The sequence below is a fragment of the Nanorana parkeri genome, unplaced genomic scaffold (genome assembly GCF_000935625.1).
Source record: "Nanorana parkeri isolate BGI_ZX_2015 unplaced genomic scaffold, ASM93562v1 scaffold74, whole genome shotgun sequence".
Classification (NCBI taxonomy): Eukaryota; Metazoa; Chordata; class Amphibia; order Anura; family Dicroglossidae; genus Nanorana; species Nanorana parkeri.
Genome location: NW_017306342.1, coordinates 1,672,887 through 1,700,570, shown reverse-complemented (window position 1 = coordinate 1,700,570; position 27,684 = coordinate 1,672,887). Strand labels below are relative to the sequence as shown.

The 27,684-nt window shown below is 40.4% G+C and overlaps 1 protein-coding gene across 1 annotated transcript in view; it reads right to left on the bottom strand.

Annotated features, from left to right (window-relative positions):
• Positions 1–27,684, bottom strand: part of HOMER2 (homer scaffolding protein 2) — a 129,725-nt gene that overhangs the window by 30,867 nt on the left and 71,174 nt on the right. Inside the window, exons 4-6 of the mRNA XM_018576682.1 lie at positions 25,417–25,509; positions 16,709–16,848; positions 7,019–7,175 (exon numbers count right to left, since the gene is read on the bottom strand). Of these exons, the coding sequence (XP_018432184.1) occupies positions 7,019–7,175; positions 16,709–16,848; positions 25,417–25,509 (390 nt within the window). The remainder of the gene's footprint in view (positions 1–7,018; positions 7,176–16,708; positions 16,849–25,416; positions 25,510–27,684) is intronic.

The following is a 27,684-nucleotide window of genomic DNA, read 5'->3' as shown; positions in this document are numbered from 1 at the left end:
AAGTCCTAAAGAGCTATACTGTACAACTGACAGTTCCTGCTCTTATCACATATAAATTGGCCCTAGTATACAGGTGAAACTTGAATAATTAGAATATCGTGCAAAAGTAATTGCAGTAAGTGCTGCAAAAGGGGCCCAAACCAAGTACTGAGTACATATGCATGCTGATACTTTTTAGAGGTCTGATATTGTTCTATGTACAATCCTTGTTTTATTGATTGCATGTAATATTCTCATTTTCTGAGGTTGTGGATTTGGGGTTCTTGGGGTTTTCATGAGCTGTAAGCCATAATCATCACAATTATGACAAATCACGGCTTGAATTATCTTGCTTTGCATGTAATGAGTCTATCTCATATATTAGTTTCACCTTTTAAGTTGCATTAGTGAAATAAATGAACTTTGCACGATATTCTAATTATTCGAGTTTCACCTGTATGTGCACATGAGATAGGGACCCTGGATTGTAAGCTCCTTAAGGGCAGGGACGGATGTAAAGTATGGAAGTATGATAGTATGTACATGCTGTGTAAATACCTTTAATAAAATAACTAATATATTAACTCCAGAAGTTAGTTCAAGTTAATTTTTTTATCCAGTACAGGGCAACGTTTTGGTCTCAGACGACCTTCCACATGGCTATTTAAAGCACTTTTTATATATGCTATTCAAATTGCCTAACATTCCTCCTTTTTAATTTTACAGCATTAAGGAAAGCAGCATTTTTTTTGGTAGCAACCGTCATTTTTTAAATAATGTTTGTTACCAAAGACCCACGCTAATTCTGGGTAAAGCAGCACAAAACTCTTTGCAGAGACGCAAACAGAAGAGGGCGGGAACTAGTTTCACTTGGTTATGAAGGTACCCGACTTACCTGACTAAGCCCTGTCAAGTGGCAGACTGAGTACTAGATCATCAGATGCCTTATTATTGTGCATCTGGGTTGGCCTACAGCTTCTCATCACATGACGGTATACTGGGCAATCATCCAAATGGACTACCAAACAGACTGCTCTATTTAGGGCAATTTAGAATATAGAAATGCAGGCTCACATGGGGGGGGGTATCAAAACTGGAGAAGACAGAATTTGGAGCAGTTGCCCATGGCAGCCAATTAGCATCTCTCTTCAGTTTGCTCTGGTAAGATTTGAAAATGAGACAGAAGCCAATTGGTTGCAGTGCAAATCTGCTCCAGATTTTGTCTGCTCCAGTTTTGATAAATTCCCCCTCATTGTGTTTTAGTATGAAAGACAGGCAGTTGCACAAGATGAAAGCATAGGAAGTGTCTCTTTACTGTGAAGCTGGCGCTCCGGCCTCGGTAGATACAACACCATACCTGCAATCACCTTTGTCTCTAGAAAACCCTACTCGGCATGATTTTTCTGGGTTTGCTCCTCTAATATTAGATTTATGGAAAAAGTGCTAGTGGTGGTATCCAGTCTAGCAAGTCTGGAGAAGAAAACATTCAGAAAAGTATGTGTGCAATATATGGGAATGGCAATAGGAAACCTCCCACCAGTAGGTCGTTTAGGGTTGGTTGAAGAATCAGCTATGGTTGGGTTAATCCTGAGTAAGGAACAATTTCTGCCATTGTTTATTAGTGTTTGATCTTGGCAAAACCAGGAACCTTGACTACAACCCTGTAGGATAAGCAGGTGTGTGTGCCAGTATGGACATTTATGAGTTGGGTAGGACAGCAAGGAAATACAAAACAGGGGCAGTGAGACAGAGGAGGCAGATTTATTACAGGGTAACAGCTTGAGTCATAAATTCCTCTATCAGCTGCTCTACAGGCACACTAAAGAATGAGGCCCGACTCCAACCACTTGTGAAAATGTGTCTATTTAGCATGAAAAATCGGTCACATCTTTAGTAATAAATCTCTCAGAACTTTGCAAACTATGGAACTTGGTTGCCCAGGAATTTAGACTCCAAAATCTGTAAACTGAAGGGAAGGCAGCCTGATTTGGGAACAATTGTGCTGCTAATTTGCTTGATAACTGTCCCCCACTCTGCTTCTCTATGAAACAGCAGCACCTAATGGTGAAGGTGACACATATAACCACAAGACTATGTTAAAAGGCCCAGGTGCAGTATTTAGTAAATGGTTTGGCAGCATTTATGTCCATGTTCGGTTACTGCCATTTGAAGTAAAACCCGCTATGCTAGACCAAAAAGAACCACTGTGAAAACTGCTGGGGCAGAGAGATAAAAGAGAAGGATTAAGAGCCAATGACACTATATGTAAAAGTATTTGTGCCCTAATGTGTGTGGATAATGAACAAAGCAAAGGGAGAGTTGTGTTGGAGTTAATATGCGAAAGAGGTCCTGCATAGTGATGTCCAAGAACAACATCCCAGTAAGCATCTGTTGTCCTACTCTGCTGAACAACTGGTGAAACCAATTACAGCACAAGCCCTTTAGAAATTGTAATGTGTTTACTCAGAGATGAAAAGTAAAGTTGGGTATATACAGTTAGAATTTTGGTTGCAAATGGTCAATTCTGGAACTTTCATTAGATTTACCAATGGTGTTAAATCAACCGTAACGACAGAAAAACTTAACAGCTCAAGAAAGCTGGAGCTAGTGTGGTGCAGTTGTGCTTAGCAACTAATCAATTCAGCTTGTAAAGCGACACTAAACTCAGGAGTTAAATCTTAAAAATGCATTAAAGTACCTTACACAATTAAGATACATTATTGTTAATAGTTATCACTCGGCTGTAGATCCTCAAATCATCTCTGAATTGGTGCGGACACTGTCCCTTCTGGAGGGTGGCTACTTTTGTTCCCCATGGTCCATGTGTGTGTTGTAAAGTAGTCACCGCTCCAAACTCACTCCCGTGATGGACTGCAATCTCAATACAAATTACTAAACTAATCATGAGATTGTAGACCATCACAGAGCGAGCTTGGAGGGGTGGCTACTTTACAACACACAAGGACCATGGGGAACAAAATTAGTCCCCCTCCAGAAGGAAGGACAGTGTCAGCATGAATTCAGAGATGATTTGAGAATCTACAGCCGAGTGATACACAAATAAGTTGTATTAATAGTTAGGGTACCCGAGTGCATTTTTAAGGCTTTAACTCCAGAGTTTAGTCTCACTTTAAATGCAGAAAGGAATAGGGTTGGTTGTTAAAGGTGGTAGATCCAATATTGCATAATAGTGATTACTATGGACATAATAATATGTTTGCATTCTGTAGAGGTGTGATTAAACATTACAAACAGGAACATATTAACAAAAACAAATCACTTTCCATATAAAAAGTTCATAAGTTATTTAATATTTATATGTCAAGTGTCTGGGACTTGTAGCGTAAACATAGAATGCCTTGATAATGCCGATGAAAACACTGCAGTAAAATCAGACAGGTGCGGGGTGGATGAGTAATATTGATACATTTACGGATGCATTAATGTCAAGTGTCTATAGTGAAGAGGTATTAACTTATTCATCAGAATTTCTCTTGCTCTGTGTAGGAAGCTACAGTAAGATGAAGTGGGTCAGTTCTGAAATGGAGGAAATAATGAGTCATATAATTTTGGGGAGTACCTTACACTGATGAACTAGAACATTAAAAAAAATTGTACTGTGGGCTTCTTTCTGAAATAGGAGCTCAGTATATTAATGATGTAACACACACTGCATGGAATCTATATTTGCGTGTCTTTGTGTGGTCTGCAGCAACTAGATTTCAGCTGCATTTCGTTTAGTGCAGCTTAGAAAAAAGAAAGTAAGCTTGTGGCTGATTTGGGCCATATAGACCTTGTTTCTTCCTATTTAAAGCAGACCTATATCAAAATCTAAATTTTGGCTAACAAAGATCCGTTAGCACAGTTTAATGTGACAAATCAATCGGGGTTCCTTTAGCATATAATTCCCAACCAGAAGCAGCAGTGCTTTGCAGCACATATGTGACAGTGCCTGCTTTGACTTTGACATCATCAGAAAAACTCCGCCACTCATTTGATCATTGGATTTACACTGATGGTGAAAACAGGAGGCCAGGTCTAGGATCAGACAGAGCTGCTTAAAGATGGCTTGTGCCTCCACTATGGCGGCCGATTGACAGCCATATAGAGATGCAGAATGGGTGACAAAATAGGCCTAGGCAAAAGAGCTGCTGCACAAATGCTTACTATAAGTGCTATATTATTCATTCATGGACACCGACTTGTCTCACTGTTAGAAGGATAAGATAATGAGTGCAATTTAAGATTTCTGCTGTATAACTATTTTGTGTAACTAGAGGTGTACCAAAATTGAATTTTCAGACCAAAACATTTGTCAGGCCAAAACCGAAAATATTTATATTTTATTTTTTTTATTTACTGTCATGGGCTTTGGGGAAATATTAGGGGTCTAAATAGACCCCTGACATTAGCCTTTTGAAATAGAAAAAGAGTGAGGACACAGAGTCCTAAAATCTTTTTTTTCTGCAGCCCCTTTTATGAATGAACAGGAAGCCTCTATACTGAGTGCTTCTGTCCATTCATAAACTGTGGAGATAGTATGTTTACTATGTCCACAACCATCAATGAGCAAGAAGTGATATAGAGCACTTCCTATTTATTCATAACTGGTGACATAGTAAGCATACTCAGTTCTTTACAAACACTAAGCGATCAGCTGATCGCTGATGGTTTGTATACTGGTCTCCATCCTGCCTCGCCTGTCACAGGAGGCTGGGCGGGCGGTGCAGGAGTAGAGCTTGGCCTCCGGCAACGCCGATGACATCGCCCACCTCCCCGCACCACCAGCTTGGCCTCCTGTAACAGCTGGCAACTGCCACCTTCCCGCACCGCTCTCCATCCTGATCTGCTTGTCACAAGCTTTCCTCCCACACCGCTCCGCCTCCTGCGATAACCCTGACAGCGCTCTCCTCCCCGCCCTGCTTGGCCTCCTGAAAGTTACTCTCCTCTTGGGTGCTGCTCTGTGTCCCCTCTGATCCCCACGGCCTCTGCCGACACAGGCGGGGAGGAGCAGCAGGGATCATAGGGGACACAGAGCAGCGCCCAGCAGGGAGGAGAGAAGCTAGAAATGCACAGCACCACCGAATGGTTGCTTCAGCGTTTTGCCTAAAGTACCGTTTTTAGACTAAATGTTTCGGGAGCTGAAATTTCGGTGCATCCCTATGTGTAACCCATCCAATGTTGTAAGGTGGGTATGGATACCTGGTTAATAGAGATGTTAGTCATCAGATAGCAAGTTGCTATTAAATAGCAAGGAAATTAGACAGAAATGTCAATTGGTAACATTTAGTAACTGAAACCTGAGTCACCAATTTGAAACTAGTATACAGATGAGGGAAAAGAAGTGTATTCATTCAAAATATGGATTCAGGAGTCAGTATGACAGTCAATTAACATTTTTAAAAGGGAGGGAACAGTAATGGCAGCCTCCATGTTCCTCTCAGGACAGGTCTATTTGCTGCTTTGAAATCAAGTTAAAATGTTTAATTACAAGCAATCCCAACCTGTTTTTCATTTTGATGGTACTATAGAAAGGTACAATATTTATTAAATGTAATAGATATTATATCCATAAATATTTCTAGAGAAACAGGTCATGGGGTAGGACAAGCGATGTCTTAACAGTTGCGTCTTCCTGCCATCATATAAAAGGACAATCTGTGCCTTCAATAAATTCATTTGACAAAATCAGTCAGTTCCTTCATCCAATCCAACAAATATGTTCCTTAGTTTAGAAATAAAAATAGCATGTACTGTATTTTTTAAAACGGGGAACAAATTGAACAGTGGATTACAGAGGCAAGCTGTTGTATGAAATATTTATTTAAAAAGGAAAACAAAATTTTAAAAATCACTTTCAATTTATTTAGTAGGCATGCCGAAAAGTTTCAGCATATTAGAGCAAGCGGGAGGGAAGTTTAAGACAGGCTAGCCGTTACTAAAAGGCTTCAGGGGAGTCAGGTGACACACTTTAGGACAAAACTAAATTTAAATAACCGTTTTCCACTGACAAATTGAAATGAATGTTTTATGCATAGATTATCAAAGAACGGCAGCTCTGTATGGAGCAAACTTCAGCCTAAGACCTAATGAAAAGAAACATTGCTTCAGACAAAGACGGTTTATGTAATATTCTTATCTATGACAGATACAGTGGGGCAAAAAAAGTATTTAGTCAGCCACTTCTTGCGTGGAGCCCCAGATCGAGGGAGATTATCAGTGGTCTTGTATGTCTTCCATTTTCTAATTATTGCTCCCACAGTTGATTTGTTCACACCAAGCTGCTTGCCTATTGCAGGTCCAGTCTTCCCAGCCTGGTGCAGGTCTACAATTTTGTTTCTGGTGTCCTTCGACAGCTCTTTGGTCTTCACCATAGTGGAGTTTGGAGTGCGACTGTTTGAGGTTGTGGACAGGTGTCTTTTATACTGATAACAAGTTCAAACAGGTGCCATTGATACAGGTAATGAGTGCAGGACAGAGGAGCCTCTTAAAGAAGAAGGTACAGGTCTGTGAGAGCCAGAACTCTTGCTTGTTTGTAGGTGACCAAATACTTATTTTCCACCATAATTTGCAAATAAATTTGTTCCAAATCAGCCAATGTGATTTGTCTGGATTTGTTTTCTCATTTTGTCTCTCATAGTTGAGGTCTACCTATGATGCCAATTACAGGTCTCTCTCATCTTTTTAAGTGGGAGAACTTGCACAATTGGTGGCTGACTAAATATTTTAATATTTTTTTGCCCAACTGTACATTCCGAAAGAAAAACATGTATAATGAAAATAAGAATACCTATACATGCACAGTGAAAGCAAACACATATTACAATGCATAGAACCCTAAGAAGCTTTGCTTGAGCAAATGCTCAATAGTGTTTAAACAAAAATGTTATTGATACAAATTGATGCAAAAAAAAAGACTAACATTTTCTTGATGCATGTAGAAGCCCCTTCAAGCTTTAAAAGCCACCAACATTTCTACATTGTAATTTACAATTCCTGCAAAGACAGAACCATTGTCAACCACTCCCTTCACCCTTACCTTGTTCCTGAGTTGGTCATTCTCATCTTTACACGATAAAAATTGTTTCTTCCAATGTTCTACACTAGCAATGGACTCCTGAAGAGCCAAGGACAGCCGCGCATTACTCTCTCTCAGTGTCTCCAGCTCGGTTTCCCACTTCTTCACGTTGGAAGTGCTGAGAGGAAAACAAACATAAATATTGGATTTTTTGTTTGTGCACCGCAAATGAGCTTTGGCGAATAAATATGTAAAATATGCCATTTGGTAGGATTGGAAATGTTTGTTTAAATATGCAAGCTCAGACCCTTCACTGAGAAAAGCTAATATGGGCGACACAGCCTTGGAGAAAAACAAAGAATTGTAGGTCATATTAGGTATGGAAAAGATTGCTGGCTGTTTAGACTGTAAAACAGGAAACATTGCATATGAATATTTCACATTTACACTTCCAGCCAACAGGTGGAGTTCAAAGCTGCTTTTCCAATGTTTGTCTACTCTTAGTTGCTCTGTTGAAAAAAAAAGTATTGTGTAGAGCCTAATAGCTAAAGCTCAGAGAAGTAATTCTTCCCCCCTTCCCTGTCGTAAAAAAAAAAAAAAAAAAAAAAAAAAAAAAAACAGGGGCAGACTCAATGGAGCACTTGGTCTTATATCTAAAATATGAGGACATGACCTCAAATTACATGGAGGAGAGTTCAAATCTGACCTTAGAAAGTATTATTTTACCAAAAGAGTAGTCCATGCTTGCAGCAGAGCTTCAGCAGAGGTAGCAAGTCATTTAACAGCATGTGAATTTAAGCATGCTTGGGAAATAGATCTATACTATAAAAAGGTTTAAAAACAAAAACAAAATTTTTTTTCTAGTGACAGGTTCACTTTAAAGCAAAATTTCTGCTGTACTCTTTAACAATGCTCTGTGATGTAGCTGCACTCTTTATATAAAGTCCTCACTTTACAAATAAACATTTTGATTAGGGCTGTGGAAATTAAAGATTAATTTCTTGATTAATCGTTAAACGTTTTGATCGATTAAAATTATTTTGATCGCTAATGAAAACACTCACCTCACCGCCGACTTCCGGAAGTCCCGTTGGCGATCCGGTGAAGTTGACGTCACCGGACTCCTCCCTCACTAATCCAGCACGTTATTATTCTGAGTTGCCCCACTCAAGTGGCGGCCATATTGAGGAGTGGGGCACGTGAGATTAATAACGTGCTGGATTAGTGTGATCCTAGTTCATTGTATTACTTCATTGCTGTGCTGTATGTGTATAGGCCAATGTAGATAGATCTGTATGTGAGTTATAATTAAATCGAAATGTAATCGATTTAAAAAAAATTCGATTCATCGAACACGAAAATTTTACCAGCCCTAATTTTGATACATAGTATATACAACATAGACAAAAACTATACTATAACATATTAGCTTAAAAACCATGTATGCTTTAAAAGTAAAACAAAATTGACCCTGAACCATTATAACTTCCCTTTAAATTTAGCGTAAGGGCATATATATTATAAATAATTGTTTTATTTTGCATCACTGAACAGTTTTTAAAACATTGTTTTCTAAAATTCATTTACAGGGTTATTCACAAAAAGATGAAGAGTTTGGAGAAGACAGGAGAAGTGAACAATCTAGGACAACATAGCTGAACTGGAAAAATTCCCCCAATTCAGGTCACTTTCCAGTTCATCTATGTTGTCCTAGATTGTTCACTTCTCCTGCCTTTTCCAAACTCTTCACCCTGTTCTGAATAACCCTGTAAGTATTTGGTTGGTTTTTAAGCATAAAGCAAAAAATGATTCAGTAACTGGTTTCTACTATGAAACCCATTATAAGACGCTTGTTTATTTTTTTTTAGAAAGCTATAAACACTTAAAGGAGAGAGGCAGCAGCTGTTCCATCACCAAGGTTTACATTATTGAGCACTCAGAGCGAAGCAACAGCCTTGAAATAGATCACAGTATTGGCTTCAACAAGTGTCTGTATTGATTTGCACTGCAGTAAATCTACAGCTCACTTTACAATGGCAAATAATCCACAATTCACGAATACTAGAATAGACTGCCAAGTATAAAAGCAGGCAGAGAACATATCCAATTCAATATTTACTTGAATAACTATAATCAAATAAGAAAATCAACTGGTGTTCTGGCGTGAATGAATAATACACAACTCCACTGCTAATAACTCATTTTAAATTTAATAAAGATCAGGATGCTATGGTGTAAGCAACGGAATAAGATCTGAAGTTGGATGTTGAAATGGAGTAGAGGTGGGGAGCAACAATCAATCAAAAAAACAGCAACGTTGACTAATGTGACAGTAAACTCAGGACTTAGATCCTAAAAATGTATTCAAGTACCTTCTCTATGAACAAAAAAAGAGCTTATTTGTAGATCCTGAAATCGTCCCTGAAATGGTGCCGATACTGTCCTTCCTTCTGGAGGGTGGCTATTTTTATTCCCCACGGTCCCTGTATGTGTTGTTAAGTAGCCATCAATCCAGGCTCACTCCTGTGATGGACTACAATCTCAATACAAATTTGTAAACTAAAACAGGAGATTGAAGTCCATCACAAGAGCGAGCTTGGGAGTGGTGGCAACTCATAGACAACATTAAAAATTATTTAACACTAATCCGAATGCAATTTACTGCGGGTTACTGTACTGGACCCAACATCTGAGGACATGCCATCAGTTAGTTATTCATGCCAAGGTGACATACTAGATCAGGAAAGACTGCAGAAGAGCTACAATCTCAATACAAATTTGATAACCAAACATGAGATTGTAACCCATCATGGGAGCGAGCTTGGAGTAGTGTCTACTTAACACACACACAGACCATGGGGAACAAAAGTAGCCACACTCCAGAAAGAAGGACAGTGTCAGCACCAATTCAGAGATGATTTGAGGATCTGCAGCCGAGTGATACACAAAAAGGATACATTTTTGTTAATAGTCAAGGTACTTGCATGCATTTTTAAGATTAAACTCATGAGCTTAGTGTCACAAAGCAGCAGCTAGGGTAACAAGGCCTGAGTTTTATATCAAAGGTAGTAGCAACAATCCTGCAACAGAGTGCACTTATGTTATGGGGAAGATAGTGTACCGACAACTGCAGGCGGCAGCACCGTTACTGTATAATGAGCATTTTGGCACAGAGAACAAGGGGCCAAAACAAATGCACTGTGGGGTCTACGTATGAATGATTCACTGGGTAATTCATCAATGAATCCTTTACTGACATTCACCCAATTTATGTAGAATACTGCTGGTGAATAGCCAATTTCAACTTGTACAGTAAATGTAAACAAAGACATTTAATGCCAAGGGAAAGTAAAAATTATTATTTATACATCTCTGCAATATATTCACATTTCCCATTTATGAAAAACACTGAAAGTACAGAAAAATAACTTGTTGATGTGCCAGAAAAATAACATGCTTCTACCTTCCTCTTTTACATGACAACAAAGTGTATTTTCACTTATGAATTTCTCTCAGCATATGATTGTGCTTGTGCACAGGCAGAGAGCAGAGGAAGATATCTGCTCACAAGATCTCTGGGAAAAACAGGTATTTTTTGCGCTTATCGAACAGATACAACAAAAAAGTTTAAGTGTATATTTAGCAGACCAAAGGGGAGTAAACAAGAGAACTTCATTTTTAGAGATTACATACACTTTAACCCTCAGGCAAGTTTGTCCACAGGAGTGGTTCACGGTGCTGAAACTGTGTTTCTGCTTAGGAGGGCTAATGTAACTTTTTTTAAAAATACATTTAAAAAAAATTAAAAAAAACACACAGCATACCCCATTTCAAGAACCAACCTGGTACACCAGGCACACACAGGCCAGTGTCACCATACTAAGCTAACATGCAGTCCCATGGTCCTCACTATTAAGTAGTTAGTGTTTTAAGAGCGGTTCCCCAAAAGCACTGGTGCTTACATCATTAGGTTCTTCAGTACCCCTGGTGCCCAGGAGGAGGTGTTAGCAAGCGGGAGGGGGGCTTGTAAATATACGATTGCTTCCTCCCTGCTAACCCCTCCTAAAGCCACCAGGCTCTTTGTTACCGCCAGTGCCAAGAAGGGGTGTCAGCAAGGGGTGGCTTACCTGACTCCATGGGTGGCAACCAGGTGGTTGCACCTCCCTAGTAAACTGGTTTTAGGTATCCCTTGGACCCCTAACCATTTTACCATGCATGCAGGTAAGAAATTTAAAGTAAATAAAAACACAAAAAAACATGTTAAATACTAATATTTATTTCCATGTTTCAGCGGTGTCTGAAGGAATTCCCTGTCATTTCATTGCCCATGGGGGGTAGGTTGGTTCCAAAAATAGGTTGAAGGAATGTCAGGTGAATGTGTAGGAGATTAAAAAGGATATAGAATACTTTGGCATGTTTCGAAGTGACGTATTTATCAACATTTCCCTTATTTTTATATTTTGCTTGTGTGTGTGTGGTTACTGTAATATTTAATTCATGATGGATAGCATCGCTCTCTCTATACGTATGGCATTGTGACAGAAGAGCTCATATTGTACTCTGAAGCCGCAGTGTTGTTAGTCAGCCCTATCGCTCCCGTTGCCATTCACAGAACACTTTGTTTACTATACTGTACACCCATTCATAGAATACAAAGCATTCCGTGAATGAGCAAGAGAGAGAAGTGGACAAACACTATGGCTTCCATGTGGGAGAGCCCAAAGCTGGCAAAGCCACTCTTCTTGTACTTCTGCTGAACGAACGTAAGCATATTACGGTAACTACACACATACTGAAATTGTCATACACAGCTTAAAACAATTTATATTTACATTACAGATGTTTTTTAAAAAATCCTAGAGTTCTATTCTAAAATTATGGAAACAATTTACACCAATTTATCGTGTCGCTGAAAATTGATGCACACAAAAAGTATCCCTGCAGAAGAAAAAGTAAATCCTTACCTATACCTCTGCTCGTACAGCTAAAGCCACTTTGATGTAGCAAAATTCTAAAGCTGAAGTCTTTTCAGAAACAGACACTCCTGATCCCTTGCTGCACTCAGAGATCTTACACCGACTCCTACATCACTATAGGACACAATGATATAGAGGCCAGGAGAAACCAATGAGTGCAGTGGGGATCAAGGAATTTGACAATCCTAGAAGTGATTGTTTCTGTAGAGACTTCATCAGGTGATCTCTGCACCAGCGTGTCATTCTGCAGCGCAGGCAGCGAGTCAGCCAAGTATTTTCTTTCTTCTTTTGCAGGGACAGCTTTTTGACCACTTTTTGGCAAAATAATCATTTTAAACCAGCCGAGGGCTGCAAAGGAGTATTAAGCCTGCTTATGGCCCCAAACATGCCACCTAAGGTTAGTTTATTGTGAAGAGTTTAAAAGGCTTGTTCACACCAAATGCAGACCAGATCTGCATGAGTTTCTGCACACGCAGTGTAGTGGGTTGTGCTGCGTTTTTGATGCGTTCCAGACCGTTTTTGGTTAAAAAAAAAATGTTTTTTTTTAGTTTAAAATGGGCTTTCAGTGTGTTCCAGGGCGCTTGCATGCGTTCCAGAGCAGGTAAAATAGGGCCTGCTGCAGTTTTTTTTACATGCTCTGGAACTGAACGCTGCGCTGTGAACTAGAGCCCAAAATACCATTGGAATACATTGGACGCAGTTTTGATCCGGTCTGTAACTGCTCTGCTCCTGGAACACGCTTGGTGTGAACAAGGCCTAAAGGTGTTATTACAAGTAATAGGGTTAGGTTGGGGGTTAAGTATTAAAGAGGCGGTTAAATGTTACCAACCCATAAAGGGTAGGTTAAATTTGAAGGGATCAGGTAAGGGGAGGGTTACTGACACTAGTAAGGGGAGATATTTTCACAAGTTCTTGATGCCGTAAGGCCCACACCAGCTTTTAAGTGGCCAAGAATTAACATACCAGTCAATAGTTGTCACATATTTTACCAACTTTCAGGAGCAAAAAGATAGTTCAACAGAAAGAATAATGATCAGTGGTATAGCATCAAAGAAACTATTAGACACCATGGATCATAAGACCATTATTGTGTCCATTCCTGCTGCTTTCATCCCACTTTCACTCACACACAGCTGACCTTAATAACTTTCTGCAGGCACACTATTCATTCTATATGAATTGTGCACCTGACAAGTCAAAAAGGACCTTCAACTGCTTGTGCATATATAGAAATGTATAGATGTATATATGTATGCGAGATGAAGTGAGAAGGATGCATCTTCTTCAAATGAAAAAAACAAAACAAAAACAGAGAATGTTCATAAGCTTATTACATTATTATACATCTAGTAACAATGAGAAGAAAGAAAAAATCTTAGAGCTGTAGGGTCCATGAATAGAAGTTGGTCTTTATCATGAAAAATGAAATTAGTCATTACATATCCTGAACACAATATGAATACATATGCTGGCTTTTTCTTATGTAGTCCTCAGAGCTGGATTTTATAATATTTTTCTCTTGCAAATGTCAATATAACAATATTCTGTGTGAGCTAAACAGCAGTAGATTTCCTAGAGCGATTTCTAGAGTGATCATAGACTATTGGAGACAAGGGTTTGTACACTGCCAGGAGTAAATGGTTTCTTTCGACTTTTCTGTTATTCCTCATATGTGAGCAGTGGGCAATGTCACCATAATTTACTGTGACTTCTGAGCCAAATGCTGCTCATGCTTCTGCCCATGGGATCATCTATGATGCATTATGCCTTCTGGATATATGGCGGCCACGTCTATCTCAAATTCAAGTGACAATAGCTGAAGGCTCCAAATATTGTATCACAATTCTATTTATATCTGATTTTTATGAAAAACATGCCATAATATGTACAGTACTATGGCCTAACAACTACAGATCTAGGACACAAAAGGTCATTATATTAGAGTCTATGTTTTTCAACACATGGATTGAAATTTCAGGATGTACTAAGCTAACTGAATCAATTCAATTGTTGTTAGGAGCAAAAGCAAAGCTTTATATTAAGAATCCATTATTGTGGCTGAGGGAGGAAGGTGGCTGACATGAGTTTCCACTTAAAGCTAAACTCCAGGCAGAAAAAAAAGCACCATGCTGGAGTCCACATAGTGACAACAGATGGGAGGAAAGAACAAGCGGAGAGTGAAAACTCATCACTATGCTGCTGATCTTTCTCTTTCCAATCAGCAGAGTGGGGTGGGGAGGCAACATTTTTTTTGATAGGCAGATCGTACGTTTTTTAAATCCCTGTACAACCATCACAAGGCTAAGGTCTTGCGATGGTTGTACAGTGTATGGCCACCTTTAGAGTGGTGTCGCCTCCCCACCCCTAGCCTGCTGATTGAACAAAAAGGATCAGCAGCACAGTAATCAGTCATCACTCTGCTCCATTTGTTCCCATCTTTTGTTAGCATATCTGCTCATCTTCCTGGCTGTGCGGTCTGACAAAAGGTGTATGAATCATAAAAGTGGCTGGCCAGAATTATGAACCTTTTGGCAGATAAGCCAGTTGCCATATGTCGGTCAACTGTTTATTTACCCACTTGCCTGGAGTGTAGTTTTACCACTTCCTGACAATACACACTTGGCATTAAGGCCCTATTCACATTTGTGAATGGGGTTGATGGCATGAGCCTCAAGAATTCCTCTGAGAATCATGTGATTAGCTACAGGCGCTGAACAATGCAATGTCAACTGCCACTACCCGCAATCGTCCACAGGTAATTGCAGCATGTGCAATTACATATGAACAACTGCAGGCAGTGGCAGCCGTCATATTGTACAGCGCCTCCTGCCCAGAGCTGATCACAAGTCTTACTATTCAATCAGCAGGTTGCAAGCTTGACAAAGCAGTTGCAATGAAAGTGAAGGACCTAGTTGTGTTGTCTGGCAGGGATGTCTGGAATACAAATAAAAAGCAGGCTCTAAAGATTATAGATTTATAGTCTAGTTTGTGCAGCACACTTCCTGCAAACCATCAAATGTTGATGCCCACAGCCAGCATTCAGTGAATGTTAACCATACTTGTATCATGATCTTGTAAGTGATAGCTTTGTAAAATATGTAGTCTCCTATAGCCTGTCTCCCAGCATGCTGTAAACCCTTGCTCCGTTACTCAAATAAACAGTGCATTTAATGTTGAAAAACTGTATTTAGCTGCTTGCCTGGAGTTCATCTTTAATGAATCCCGCTGGTCAGATACTGCTGCTGAGCACCAGGCAGTGCAGTTAGCATACACAATAACAAAAGTGCTGCCTGAAGAGGAATTGGAATTAGATCAGAAGAGAGTATTCCACCTACTCCTTGACGAGGCTGACTGCGGTCACAAATTTTGCTACCGAGTACTGGCCATCCTAATCTACAGTGTATATACCACAAATATGTGGACACAAGATGGCACGCACACCAATCAGATCTGCATTTGTTTTTGCGGTCATTAGGAGTTTGTTATGGACAATTGCACCACTTTCTATAGATAGTAGAATACCACTTCGGAATTCCAGGTTTCATAAAAGATATCAAACAGACTACTATAAAGGGAAAGTAGAATCTGTATCACTTAATCATTGTATCTAGCAGTAGTTTGTTGCATCCCACTGGACTCGTTCTGTAATGCTGATTATGTTTTCTTATCCAAGCCACTTCTCCAGTTCTACGAAGTGTTAGGAACTGTCCCCAGCATTTATATCCACACAGGGCACATTAATCCAAACACAATTAAATGTGTCAAGGAGGAATATTATTGTCCAAGGACTGGGGAGAAGTGTGAATGTTTATGAAAATCTCTTATTCTAGTTACATTATCCAACCAATGGTGTCAGCATGCCTGGAACAGTTATTGAAAGGAGAACTATGAGGTGAGTGCTTTTCACTCATCTCCTGGCGGGAATGGACGGGGGAGGGGGTGGGTACAGCTGGCTCTGCCTCTAGATAGGCAGAGCCAGCTGTCAGTCACGCTGCTTGGCGGATCCAGACAATTGCCGGGATCCGCTTCAGCTGCGGCGTCTCAGTATACTGAGCCTAGGGTGATGGGAGGACGCTAGTTTGTGTCCTCCCGTTACCCTAAGGAGAACTATGGGGAAAAGCCTTAACCCCATAGTTCTCCTTTAAGTAATAAACTGTCCTGCCCGTCTACTAGTTTAGGGAAACTATAGAAGGGAGAAGAGAAAGTAGGGAGGAGCAGGGTAGTGACTTGCCTTGGTGGTCTGTATATTAGTGGACACACACACACAGCTGTCTAGCACACACAAGGGTGGCCTCATGGGCCTGCAAGGGAAAGGAGCCACCTTATTACATGATTTCAGGGTCAGTGCTCAGGGGACCAGGAGAATTCTGCAGGAAACTACAACATTTACACATCAAGAAGCAGTATCCATTGTAAGTGATTTAATCAGCATTTGAAATAGCTTGAAACTTTTTTGACTTTGAGAAGTTTCATCTAGCAATAAATGTTCGGGTATGTTCTTGACACACATTAGAACTAAATAAGCAGTTTGTACAAGCTGAACAAGTCTAGTTGATATAATAAAAGAACACTAGATACAGTATACCAAAAAAAATGAAAACCCTCAATAGACAACTGAGTCAGTGAAACCTAGTGAGCAGGAGATCCTGAGCATGTGTCCTGGTAGACATCTGTATACAGGAAAACCACCAAATGGTTGTGTCATATATACAAGGAAGCTCAATCAGCAAGTTACCTTTGTGCAAGGGCGGTTTTTAGTTTATCGTTCTCAGTCTTCAGTTCAGAGTCAGGGGGTCCTCCGTGGCACGCCTTCTCATCATCTGTTCCATTTATACTAGACGCTCGAGTGGATGATGGTGTTTCCCGACCCGACTCCTAGACATGTAAAACAAGGAAAAAAATTTGAGACATAATCCAGCTTAAAATGCCAGTCCCCACAAACCACACATGTGTTTGCCTTGCCATTGACATGTAAGAGACAGAAAACAGAAGAGAGTGCAAGAACAAAGTGGATAAAAAGTGTTGTAGTTAGGTCGATCAAACAACCAAAGTGTTTCAGGGGCAAACATAACCCATTTCCTCAGGGCTTGGAAAACGATGAGAATGAAGGACTGGACTCAGAGCAAAGCAAGATTCAGAATTTAGAACATATTGCAGCTATGGGTAGTTCTCCCAAAATGTATAGATTTGCAAATGGCACTGCCTGCAATTTACAAATTTTGGGAGAACTACCAAACACATTGATTACATTTTTTTAATGGACTAGAACAGTGGTGGCGAACCTTGGTACTCCAGCTGTTCCAAAACTACAAATACCAACATGCATCTGCCTCTGGGAGTTATGTCTGTGGCTGTCAGAGCCTTGCAATGCCTCATGGACACCCAAAACAGCCGGAGTGCCAAGGTTCGCCACCACTGGACTAGAACATCCGTTTTGGTCTAGTGCTCTTCTGCTTCCTGTCCCCAAGTTACTCCCAGTGCCTCCTGTTGGAGATTGTCTGAGCTGCCTAACCATAAAGCTAATGAGCTACCTACACATCAAGCTGGGTCTATCATATAGGATAGCAAGAGACTCTTTCAAGTGCCTCTGAAATATTCGCACAATTTGAAGATTAGTGTTGGAGACATACCGCGGCTTTATTTGGTAAATCACACTTCTTCAATCGGCCATAAAATTGGTACCAACCAATCAAAAATCAGGACAGTCTGGATGTGCAGTAATGGAAAGTTACTACACTGGTTGTTATTTTATAGCATACTACATTATGTAGAGACGACAATTTTCAGGATTTCAGAAAAGACCATCCCTCCCATCTAAGTTTTTTCACTCCAGAAAAATGCTTGAATACATTAGAAGTCCTATGTTTTCAAACAGTCGGTTTCATCCCTGAAGAGTACATTACAGCATCAGCGATACATTGAAAAGTCCGTGATACACACAAGTACCAGAGGAGAGGCCCTTGTCTGTCAGTGTGTGTGAGCTCAGAAAATGATAGGAATTACAGAAGGATTTGCAAGCTTTCATGTCAAATTACAGAGAACCTTTAATAAGGATGGTACTAGAAGATGCCTTCTGATTTGGCAGATTCAGGAAAATCTGGATATCAAGCTGTTATATTAACTGCTAAGATGCAGGGCCTTGCCTATTAAATGGTGCACACTTGTTGAGATCTATTACACACGATTAGTCTTTTAAATGGTTGTTGAGGCTTACTGTGAATTATACAAACAAGGACCTTAACTATATATACACTCGGCAAAGTCTTCTCGTTTATGGAACGCTTCAAGTAGTCAATACTGGATTAGGGACAAAGCATATTCCGCTCTTCTTGGCAAAACACACGAACAGACTGTTAAAGTCATCCGAGACAAAGATTCAAATTGCACTATTATATGCACTAAAAGGATAATTAAACTGAGTGGGTCTCCAAGAAAAGAATGCAGTAGTTCACTCAGTATAACATGTTTTCTCTAGTCTGTCACTGTTCAGGTTATCATTGCTATGTAATAGTAAATAAACCCTGCAGATAGTATAGGGCACCATCCAGAATACTGGAACCATGTGGCTTTTTGCTATTGTGTACTAAGCATTGATTTTCTCTGCTTGTTACTCAGCAATGAAAACATGAGCTTCATCCCAAAGTAAAACCACCCACTAAAAGAAATTTAAAACCTCTGCAAGATTGGGAATCTTGCAGAGGTTTTAAATCTTAGGTTAGCCACACACAATGAGGTTTTTCTCATTTATCCCCATGGGCTGAACAAGAAAAATCTATCAAATCAATCAATTCCTCCATCCACATGGATGGAAGAATCTCTCCTGCTGGTTACTGTATTCATTGGGGGGGAAATTTATCAAAACTGGAGCAGACAAAACCAGGAGCAGCTGCCCACGGCAACCAATCAGCATCTCTTTCATTTTCAAAGCTTAACTGAACAAATGGAAGAGAGAAGCTGATAGGTAGACATGGGCAACTGCTCCAGATTCTGTTTGCTCTAGTTTTGATATATTTCCCTATTGTATTTTTGTGGAGCCAGGAAGTGCCGATAGGGCTGCCCACAGTTCGAATATCGGCCGATGCTGCAGGAATTGTCCAAAGTGCGAGCCATTTATGTCATGCTTTGGACCCAACTTCTGTTCGCCTAGGCAGGGGCAATTCACTAAATCTTCTTGCGCGGTCCTGGGAAAATGGAGGATCTCAAATCTCTCAAGAGTACATTGCTGCATAAATAATTTTGGAGGTTCTCCGCTTTCCCAGTATTTTGCAATGAAGCCGAGGAATGTCAACAATGGCTGTAGAAAGCGGGGGATGGAGAGGACAAGTACAAGCTAAGATTTTACATTTTTCTTTTGTGAGCATTTTTACCTACTGTGCAGTGGGGGTGGAAGGCTGCAGGATAAGGCCCGCTTTAGTGCTTGTTCACACCATCTCCAGACCAGATCTGGATGCGTTTCTGCAAATGCGGTCATGCGCTTTTTGGCATGTTTTAGATGTGTATATATATAATTCCCCCCCCCCCCCCCCCGCCTTTTCTTGTCATTGGCCTTGATAATAACAATCTTTTCTTCCAGATCGCCACTACTTGCATAACACAGTGCTTAAATCTATTACCGTTCTCTTTACAGAAGTCTTACAAAAGCTCAGAGACAAGAAGATAATGACTTGGAACCCATATAAATATTTGCTAGATCTAGAAGTGAGAATTGTTCTATTATATTTCACCGACAGAGTATCACTATGAGGGACTAAGAGGCCGTGTGACGAGTACAATGCAGGATTGTCATCATTTTTGACAAACATCTCATTTATCAGCAGGGACATTTTAATAATAACCGTCCTGGGCTTTAGAGAATCATTTTCATAAGAAATATTCTTCACAAGGCACGAGCAGCAATGATCCTCAACACATGCCGTCTGATTCAGGAGCAGACGAACAGCTAATTACATGAAAGCAAGCCTTGCCACGGGGTATGAAACATTTAAGAGGAACACGAGGACTGCATAGATTTAATGATGCGAATTCAGAATAAATATGCATACAGTAAAATCAGGAAAATGCAGCTTAACGTTTCAGTCAGGCCTACAGAGAAGGAACTGCCAAAAGGCAATATTTACCAATACAGTGTAAGGAAAAATGCCAACCTACAGCAATCATAAGTCCGACTACATTCATCGTAAGGCTGTATTCACATCTCTGCTTTCATGTTGGGAGGGCTTTACAAAAGTTCTGCTTGTTGCTTCTTTGGTACAGTTTCCAGCAAAGCCTACTTTCCACAGGGATGAAGGGAAAACACATAAAGGGGGTGTTAAAAAAAACAATTGGGCCCCTTTGCACTTTTTCGTTCTGGTGTGTTTTGCGTTAAGGAAGCCCAATTCAGTTCAGTGGGATGTGAACGGGGAAGAAAAAAAAAACATAAGCACTTGCCCGTGCTAATCCCCCAGACCCTCCATAGGTGCCGGTCCCATTATTTTAATAGTGGATGAAACAGGAGGCAGACCCACTTTCCCTCCAAGTATTCCTGCTCAGTTTTCCCTTGTAGATAGAGAAGAGTGGGGGCTAATAATTTGTTTATAGCAGTAGAATTTTCATTTTAAAAATGTGCTCAGCAAAAGCCACCCTATTGGTTTATTGTCATTGACTCAAAAGCTAGGATTCCTGACCAATTACCTTCAGCCTACCTATAATAATTAACCGTGGCCTTCTTAAATCCAATACACCTTGTTATACATTCTCTTATGGTTATGTTTTTCTTATTTCCTGTGTTGCACCCCATGTCTTCCCCAGTTTTGCTTCTCTTTCTCCATTCATTTATAACTTTCAGTACTCTAATCTTAAGCAGGTTACTTTCTGCATTTCACAGCGACCCCGACTTCAATGTCAATAGCCCTTCTAGTCTTTCTCATTTGTTATTCACTGTTGCATAGCACCTTTACCTAATTTAGACTGTAAATGCAACATGGTTGCTGTATTGAAGGGTACTACTTCCATTTTGTAGCTTGTAACTCTTATGCGGGTATAAAAACTTTTGAGCAAAAAAAATTAACTTGCCCCTTTTTTCTAATGCAGGGCACCCCAGGAAAGGGTAGCGGGTTATTCAAAAGGAACACATTTATATGTGTAATGTGGTTGAATGAGCACTTTAAAACTCACAAAAAAAAAAAAAAAAAAATGTAGCCTCAAGCTTTTATTTTAAAGGGCTCATTCATATATATCCCCGTGAAAAAGAAAAGGTCAAAACACCCCTGGATTTTAAAGAAATCCCTATGCACTTTAATGGGGACTTCACTAGTGCTTCCCCACCTCTACTGCATCTAATACTTCTAGTTATGGTGGTTGCGCCAGATTTCTGTACAGTTGACTATGGCTTAAGGAGGCATGCCTGCTGGGGGCAGCACACAGCCAACCACACGTTACTATTCAGTCAGTGCTGGATTTACCCTTAGGCAGAGTAGGCACCTGCCTACTCTGGCTAATTCTCGGTCTTGTGTCGAGATACAAAACTAATAATAGCAAGGAGGGTGCATTCTGCACAAAATGCACCCCCCTGCTCCAAGACTAGCGGCATCTGCAGGAACTGCCGGCTTCCACAAACGCAGGGGAAAGACCTTGGCGCTGGATAAGGCTGCCCTGTAAAACACCTGTCTGAATGTGGACAGGTGTTTAGGGGAGCCTTACACAAGGCTGGGGTCCTTCTTTGCATATGTGAAAGCCGGCGGGTTCGGCAGCAGGTAAGGGCCATACCAGCTCTGTACAATCAACTTTAGATCTAGCAAAGCTATGTAATATGAGGACCCTACGCGACCTCCCCAATCAATTTGTATCCATTCAGGCATGCCCCAGAGAGCAAGGGTCCTTCTCTGCAGTATGCTGGCAGGGGACAGGCTTTTCCATTCGGACTGTGGCTGTTATGATTGGGATATATTTCGCCTTATTCAATACAAAAAAAAAAAGAAGAGCAAATATGATTTTCAAAATGCAGTCAGATTACCATTTCCTAGAAAGAATTTCTGAATTGTTACTGTACTCGGCATATTACATGCGCGCTTTACCTTGACTGACTGAATAAGCAGTTTAGTAATAAATGTGTGAAGCGTTCATCCAGGGTTTTATTTCAAGGTGAACTGTACTAGACAAAAGCAGGAATCTAATGATCGAAGACTGAGAATATGTATTTGTGTTCGTCCTATAAAAGACTACATTTGCCCATTATTTGATCCAATAACCTCTAGTATGATATGGTAAGCCACTAGCGCCAAAAGATGATCCCGCCGCTGGAGATATATAGGCACACTGGAATTCAACAGGAGGCAGCCTAACATCAGTCAGGGAGAAAGGAGTATATGACAAAATAGAACAAACAGGGGGCGCCTTCCCCAGTGTGGATGGTTTTTATTGAGCAAATATAATAAAAGCAAAAGTTACTCACAAGAGAGCAAAGGCAAGTCTTGAGAGTATAACTTTGTTCTTATATTTTGTCAGAACCTCTAGTATGAGCAGATACAGCAGAACTTTACCTACCAATTTAATGTCTCCAAAAACAGTTACTTTCAAGGCATTCCAACTGTCAAGGTTGTCTGTGTGCTTATTTCGACTCTCAACTAAACTTTCAAGACCTTTAATGGCCATCGTCCTAGCTGATCACATGTGCAACACCATGGCAGACATCCCAAATCTCCCGGACTTTCTCACCCGGGAGAGAAACATTTTCTCCCGGAAAGGTTTTCTCTGCTCGATCTAGCAGAGTAAACCTTTCCCTGCTGTCTTTTTTTTAAATTTTTAACTCTGATAATCAGCGCCGCCCTCAAGAGTAAGAAAAAAACAGCACCGCCCTAGACTAGCTATTGCACCCGCCCACTGCTGCTGTGAATCAGGTCCTCTCTCTGCTGATTGACAGCAGCAGACAGCGGGTGCAGTAGGCAGCTTGCTATTGGCTATTGCAAAAATTCAAATAGCCAATAGCATTCTAGCTGTTAATTTCTATGCTGCATTCTAGCTGTTCATTTCTTTTTTTTTATTCTGATGGCAGCTGCTGTAAGAATACTAAAAAAAAAAACCCAGCAGATAGCAAGGGAAGCATTAGCTTATTTGCTATCTCCCATCATTTCAGGGGGGTGCTTTCTGCCTAGAGAGCACCATCCTGAAATTACAAGGGCACCTCCCTGAAATTACTTTTTTCAGAGTGGGATCCCTGCCATGGCAACTGCAATCCAAAAAGAGGCTAAGATGACCCCTTAGTGGCTGTAAGGGATAGGAGGTTGTAGCTCCAATTTAGGTTAATAATAAAGACATAAAAATGTGTATAAGAAAAAAAAGCTTACAATGCTCCTGCGGGTCAAAAGCACTACTTTTTCAGAAAAAAAAAAGAGAAATAGCATAGAGGACACAGTCATCAGTCTGGATGCATCAAATAAAACATTCCAGAAAACCTCATGCGGACTGAAAAAAATATGATAACCTAATGGACAATGTGTCCAATAGGCATTTTTTCTATAATTGGTATTATAGAAAAAACAGATGCCGAGACCCCCCCCAAAAAAAAAACAAACCCAAAAGAAAAATAAATTAGGAAATAAGGTGCTCTTATAGAGATAACAGATTGTGATTCTAGTTCTTGACCATGTTTTATTCACGCCGAGTAGGTGGGCCTCCTGCTTTTACTTTTGGTTGCTATAGCAACATCTTAAAACAAGGCTCGATACCTGTAAGCCAACACCATTTGTTAGGTAACTTGTTATAGATTTTCAGGTTTAAACAGCCATGGTCCAATATTACAGGCCTGCTCATAAATACTCTACATGGCTTGCATCAAGAGTCGGAAACCAACCCATTGTTGTACAGCCAACGTTTAATCCTAGAATTACCGGAGCTGCAGAGGTCAGTCTCCGAGCAAGAGGTCTGCGCACACATACTGTTTTTATAAATACACTCACACTGATTGTGCCCTGGGGTTAAGCAATAACAACAGCAATTAGGCACGGACTGGAGGTTTCATTGAAAATCTATGGAAATGCTTGAAGTGACTTCAACAGCTTGTGACTGAAACAGACTTGTTTATTTTTCTAGTTCACCATAGAGAACTCGGCCTTACAAGTGGCCTCATTCCTAGTGCAAAGGGAAACTGGTGGTGCCCATAGCGACCAGTCAGCCCAAAGCTTTAATTTATATGTCCATCAAGTCCAACCTATTTGTGTATGGTCCTATTGGTGTGTAGTATGTATCCTGTACGGTCCCTGAGGAAATCGTCCAATCACCTCTTGAATGATTCCACACTCAGCTGAAATCACAGCATGTGGCAGGGAGTTCCAGACCTTGACTTATCTAAAGGTGGCCATACACTATACAACCATCACAAGACCTTAGTCTTGCGATGGTTGTACAGGGATTAAAAAAACGTACGATCTGCCTATCTTGGACAGGCAGATCGCACTCTTGATCATCGCAAGCCCGCCCCCGAGGGGCGGGCTTCCGATGACCGCAATGCTGAACGGGCAGTGTGCGCGTGCGCACACCGGCCCGTTTGGCATTTGTCTTCTGAGCACCGTTCTAACCAGCCGAGAATCGTACGATTCCCGGCTGGTTTTCGAACATGCTGGTTCGACGGAAGACGTGCGACCGTACAGTAGAAACGGTCGCACGTCTCCGTTCACACAGCTCGATTCTTGTACAATCGCGGGATTTCCCGCGATTCTCGTACGAGAATCGAGCAGTGTATGGGCACCTTAACTGTGCTGACATTTTTTTCTCCACCAATTTTAAGGTCCTCCATCCCCTTTATGAGTTTGGTTGCCCTCCTCTGGACTCTTTCCAGTTCAAGGACATCCCCACTGTTCAATGGTGCCCAAAACTGGACCGCGTACTCTAGGTGAGGCCGAACCAGTGAACTATAAAGTGGCAGAATTATAGACTTGTCCCTGCAAAACATTCCCCTCTTAATACAGGACAGGACTCTACTTGCTTTGTTTACCGCAGCCTGACACTGAGCTATTACTCAGCCTGTGGTCTACAATGAACCCCAAATCTGTTTACCTTTTGGACTTCCCCAGGGGAGCTCCGAAACATACACAAACCATAAATTCCCTTAAAACAACGTTTCATGTATGTTCCACAAATGTTAACAGCAGTATTGGTTATAAGAAATATGTAAATTATTGATTTCTTTATATCCCAAACATAAAAGTTTTTGGTTTTAGACAAGGTTTTTTTCTTTGAGCAATATATCTGGCATTACCTTTCAGACAACACTGAACATCAGGCCTTGCCCAATACAGCTAAAAGTCACTTATCAACACACACTTATCAATTCTGTTGAATGGCAAATCAGTGCTAAACAAGGACAGTGATGCGATTTGTGAGAAAGATTTATTACAAGGTTACAGCAGGAGTCATACATTTCTCCCTCAGATACTTCTAAATTATTCTAGTTTAAAATGAAGAACCTACCTGAGAGTGGTTGCTGGAAGTCTCCATTTTTTCTTGTGATCGGTCTCTTGCTAACTTTGCAGCTTCTTTAACTTCCTGAAATTTGTCAGCAAACTGGCAAAAAAGAAAAGAACAATCAGAGTTCAGGGTTTTATTACGAAGATCTACTTTAAATAGATTCAATTCCAAGAGTGAAAATTTGCATACAGTGGGGCGTTTTTCTACATGGAATTAGTTAGGCAGCATTGTAACTGTATACACCGACGTAAATGTTTTGTGATTCTAGTGGTAAGAGGAATAGTTCATTCACTGTCACTGCACAGGCCTGCTTGCTATAAAATCAGACTCTACCAACATAGCCACAACTATGCATCTAAGCAGTTTTCTGCATCAAATATCCACATAGGAGAACTGAACCATTTTATTAAAGCCCAATTAAAGTATCACCACCTTTTTATTGCTTTATGGTCCTCTGCTCCCTAATTTTATCATTTGTGACCAATTTGCTAAGAAATGCTTCAAAATACATCCTTCGCGCCAACATACTATTTTCAGTCCTCTGACTGCAGTGCTCTGTGCTGGCATAACGGAGTAACAGCCACACCTTCATCACAAGTGTCCTTACATCGATGGGGGATGGGGCTGTGTCTGACCAGGTCCATTCTGTTACATTACAGGACCATTCTATTACATTGCAGAATAAACTGGGTCTACATCTGGTGACTTTTAAATGGTTGAGTTTAGACTCAATCAACAGCAGCTGTAACAGGAAAGTTGAGGTAAGACCAGGAAAATAGTGGTTGTTGGTACAAAGTCTAATTTGACTGCCTGTTTCTGTGGCTACATTTTGGGCTTTAATTGTATTCTGCCCACATATTAAACTTTTACCAGCATTTAAGGCACCAGCATCCTCAACGAGTCACAATATACTAAATACCCCAGTCCTCAGGTAATAGTAACAGCATTTTTGTTTTTAAATCGGCAGAACTTACACATGCTTAGGAGCAATTATTGGTTGCTATAATTACCAGAGATTATAGTGGCCAAATGTCTTTCATTCCTTCTACACCCATACAAGATCATAAGATACAAGCATTAAGTGTACGGAAATGTTGGTGAGAAGTTTTTCAGTGTAACGGTCATATAATGTCAAAAGCAAACATTACACACAAATTGTTTCCAGTTCATTAGATGTGTTAACGAGAAACCTATGACATATGGCAGAACATGCTGGAATGTGTCATTTAAAAACTGTGAAAGCCCACTCCACAAGCTGGGCAATACTGGACAGAACTATAAAAGACATAATAACCAAGCATTTCTTCCATTTAATTAGAGTAATGCAGATCCTTTAATTAGCTCTGCCAGTGAGAATTACACCTTGGAGCTCTTTCAGGAAATGAATGGGAAAATAACAGGTACTGTTTGACGTGCAGAAATGGTCCACAGGTGCTGTATTTACAAGTTGTTGAACAGAAAATGCTCAGTCTAACACTTATTGATTGGTTCCAATCACTGTAGCAGAAAAAGAAGCACAGGAAGCAAAACCCTGATAAGCATGACATTTTAACTACAGGCATCCTAAAGATCTTGAAGGTTGGCATATAATTATTTAGCATTTTCAACCTAAGAGAAAATGTAGGTCTGTAACTGAAGACAACAGCAAAAACCACTGGTTTATAATTGAAAGGATCTTCTGGAACAGTTGTACAATAATATTTTGTAGATGACACTTAAGAGCTAGGGCAATGCCGCACCAATACTCCAAGTGTGAATTTTGTGGTTGTTCATTTAGAAAAGGGGAGAGTCTTAACCACTGCATATGCGATGGTGATTTAAGAACAAAAAAAAAAAAAAACTAGATAGAGCGATAACCAGTGCACTAGTGGAGAACATACACACTACAGAATAAGCATTCATCAGCAGCCTTAATCTGAACAGAGATGGTGTTTGCAATATTCTAATATTTTGGGAGCTGTCTAATGGTCAAGCCAAGCCATCAAGGCTCAGTACAGTGTATACATCTGGATTATAATAACTAGTTTACATAAGCCACCACCAGACAGCTTGCATATAGTTGCGCTTGAGAAATTTTCTACACATGCTGATGGCCAGGGGCATAGATACCATTTGTGTGGAGTATTCAGCTGCAAAAAAAAAGCCCTCCATTTTTACTAGTGGTGGTTCAGGTGGGTGTTGTCACACAGACTTGGACACTGCACACTTCTACCCAGCTGTACATCAATACACTGGGAACAGGTATGTTTTACTTGGCCAGTAGTTTAAATG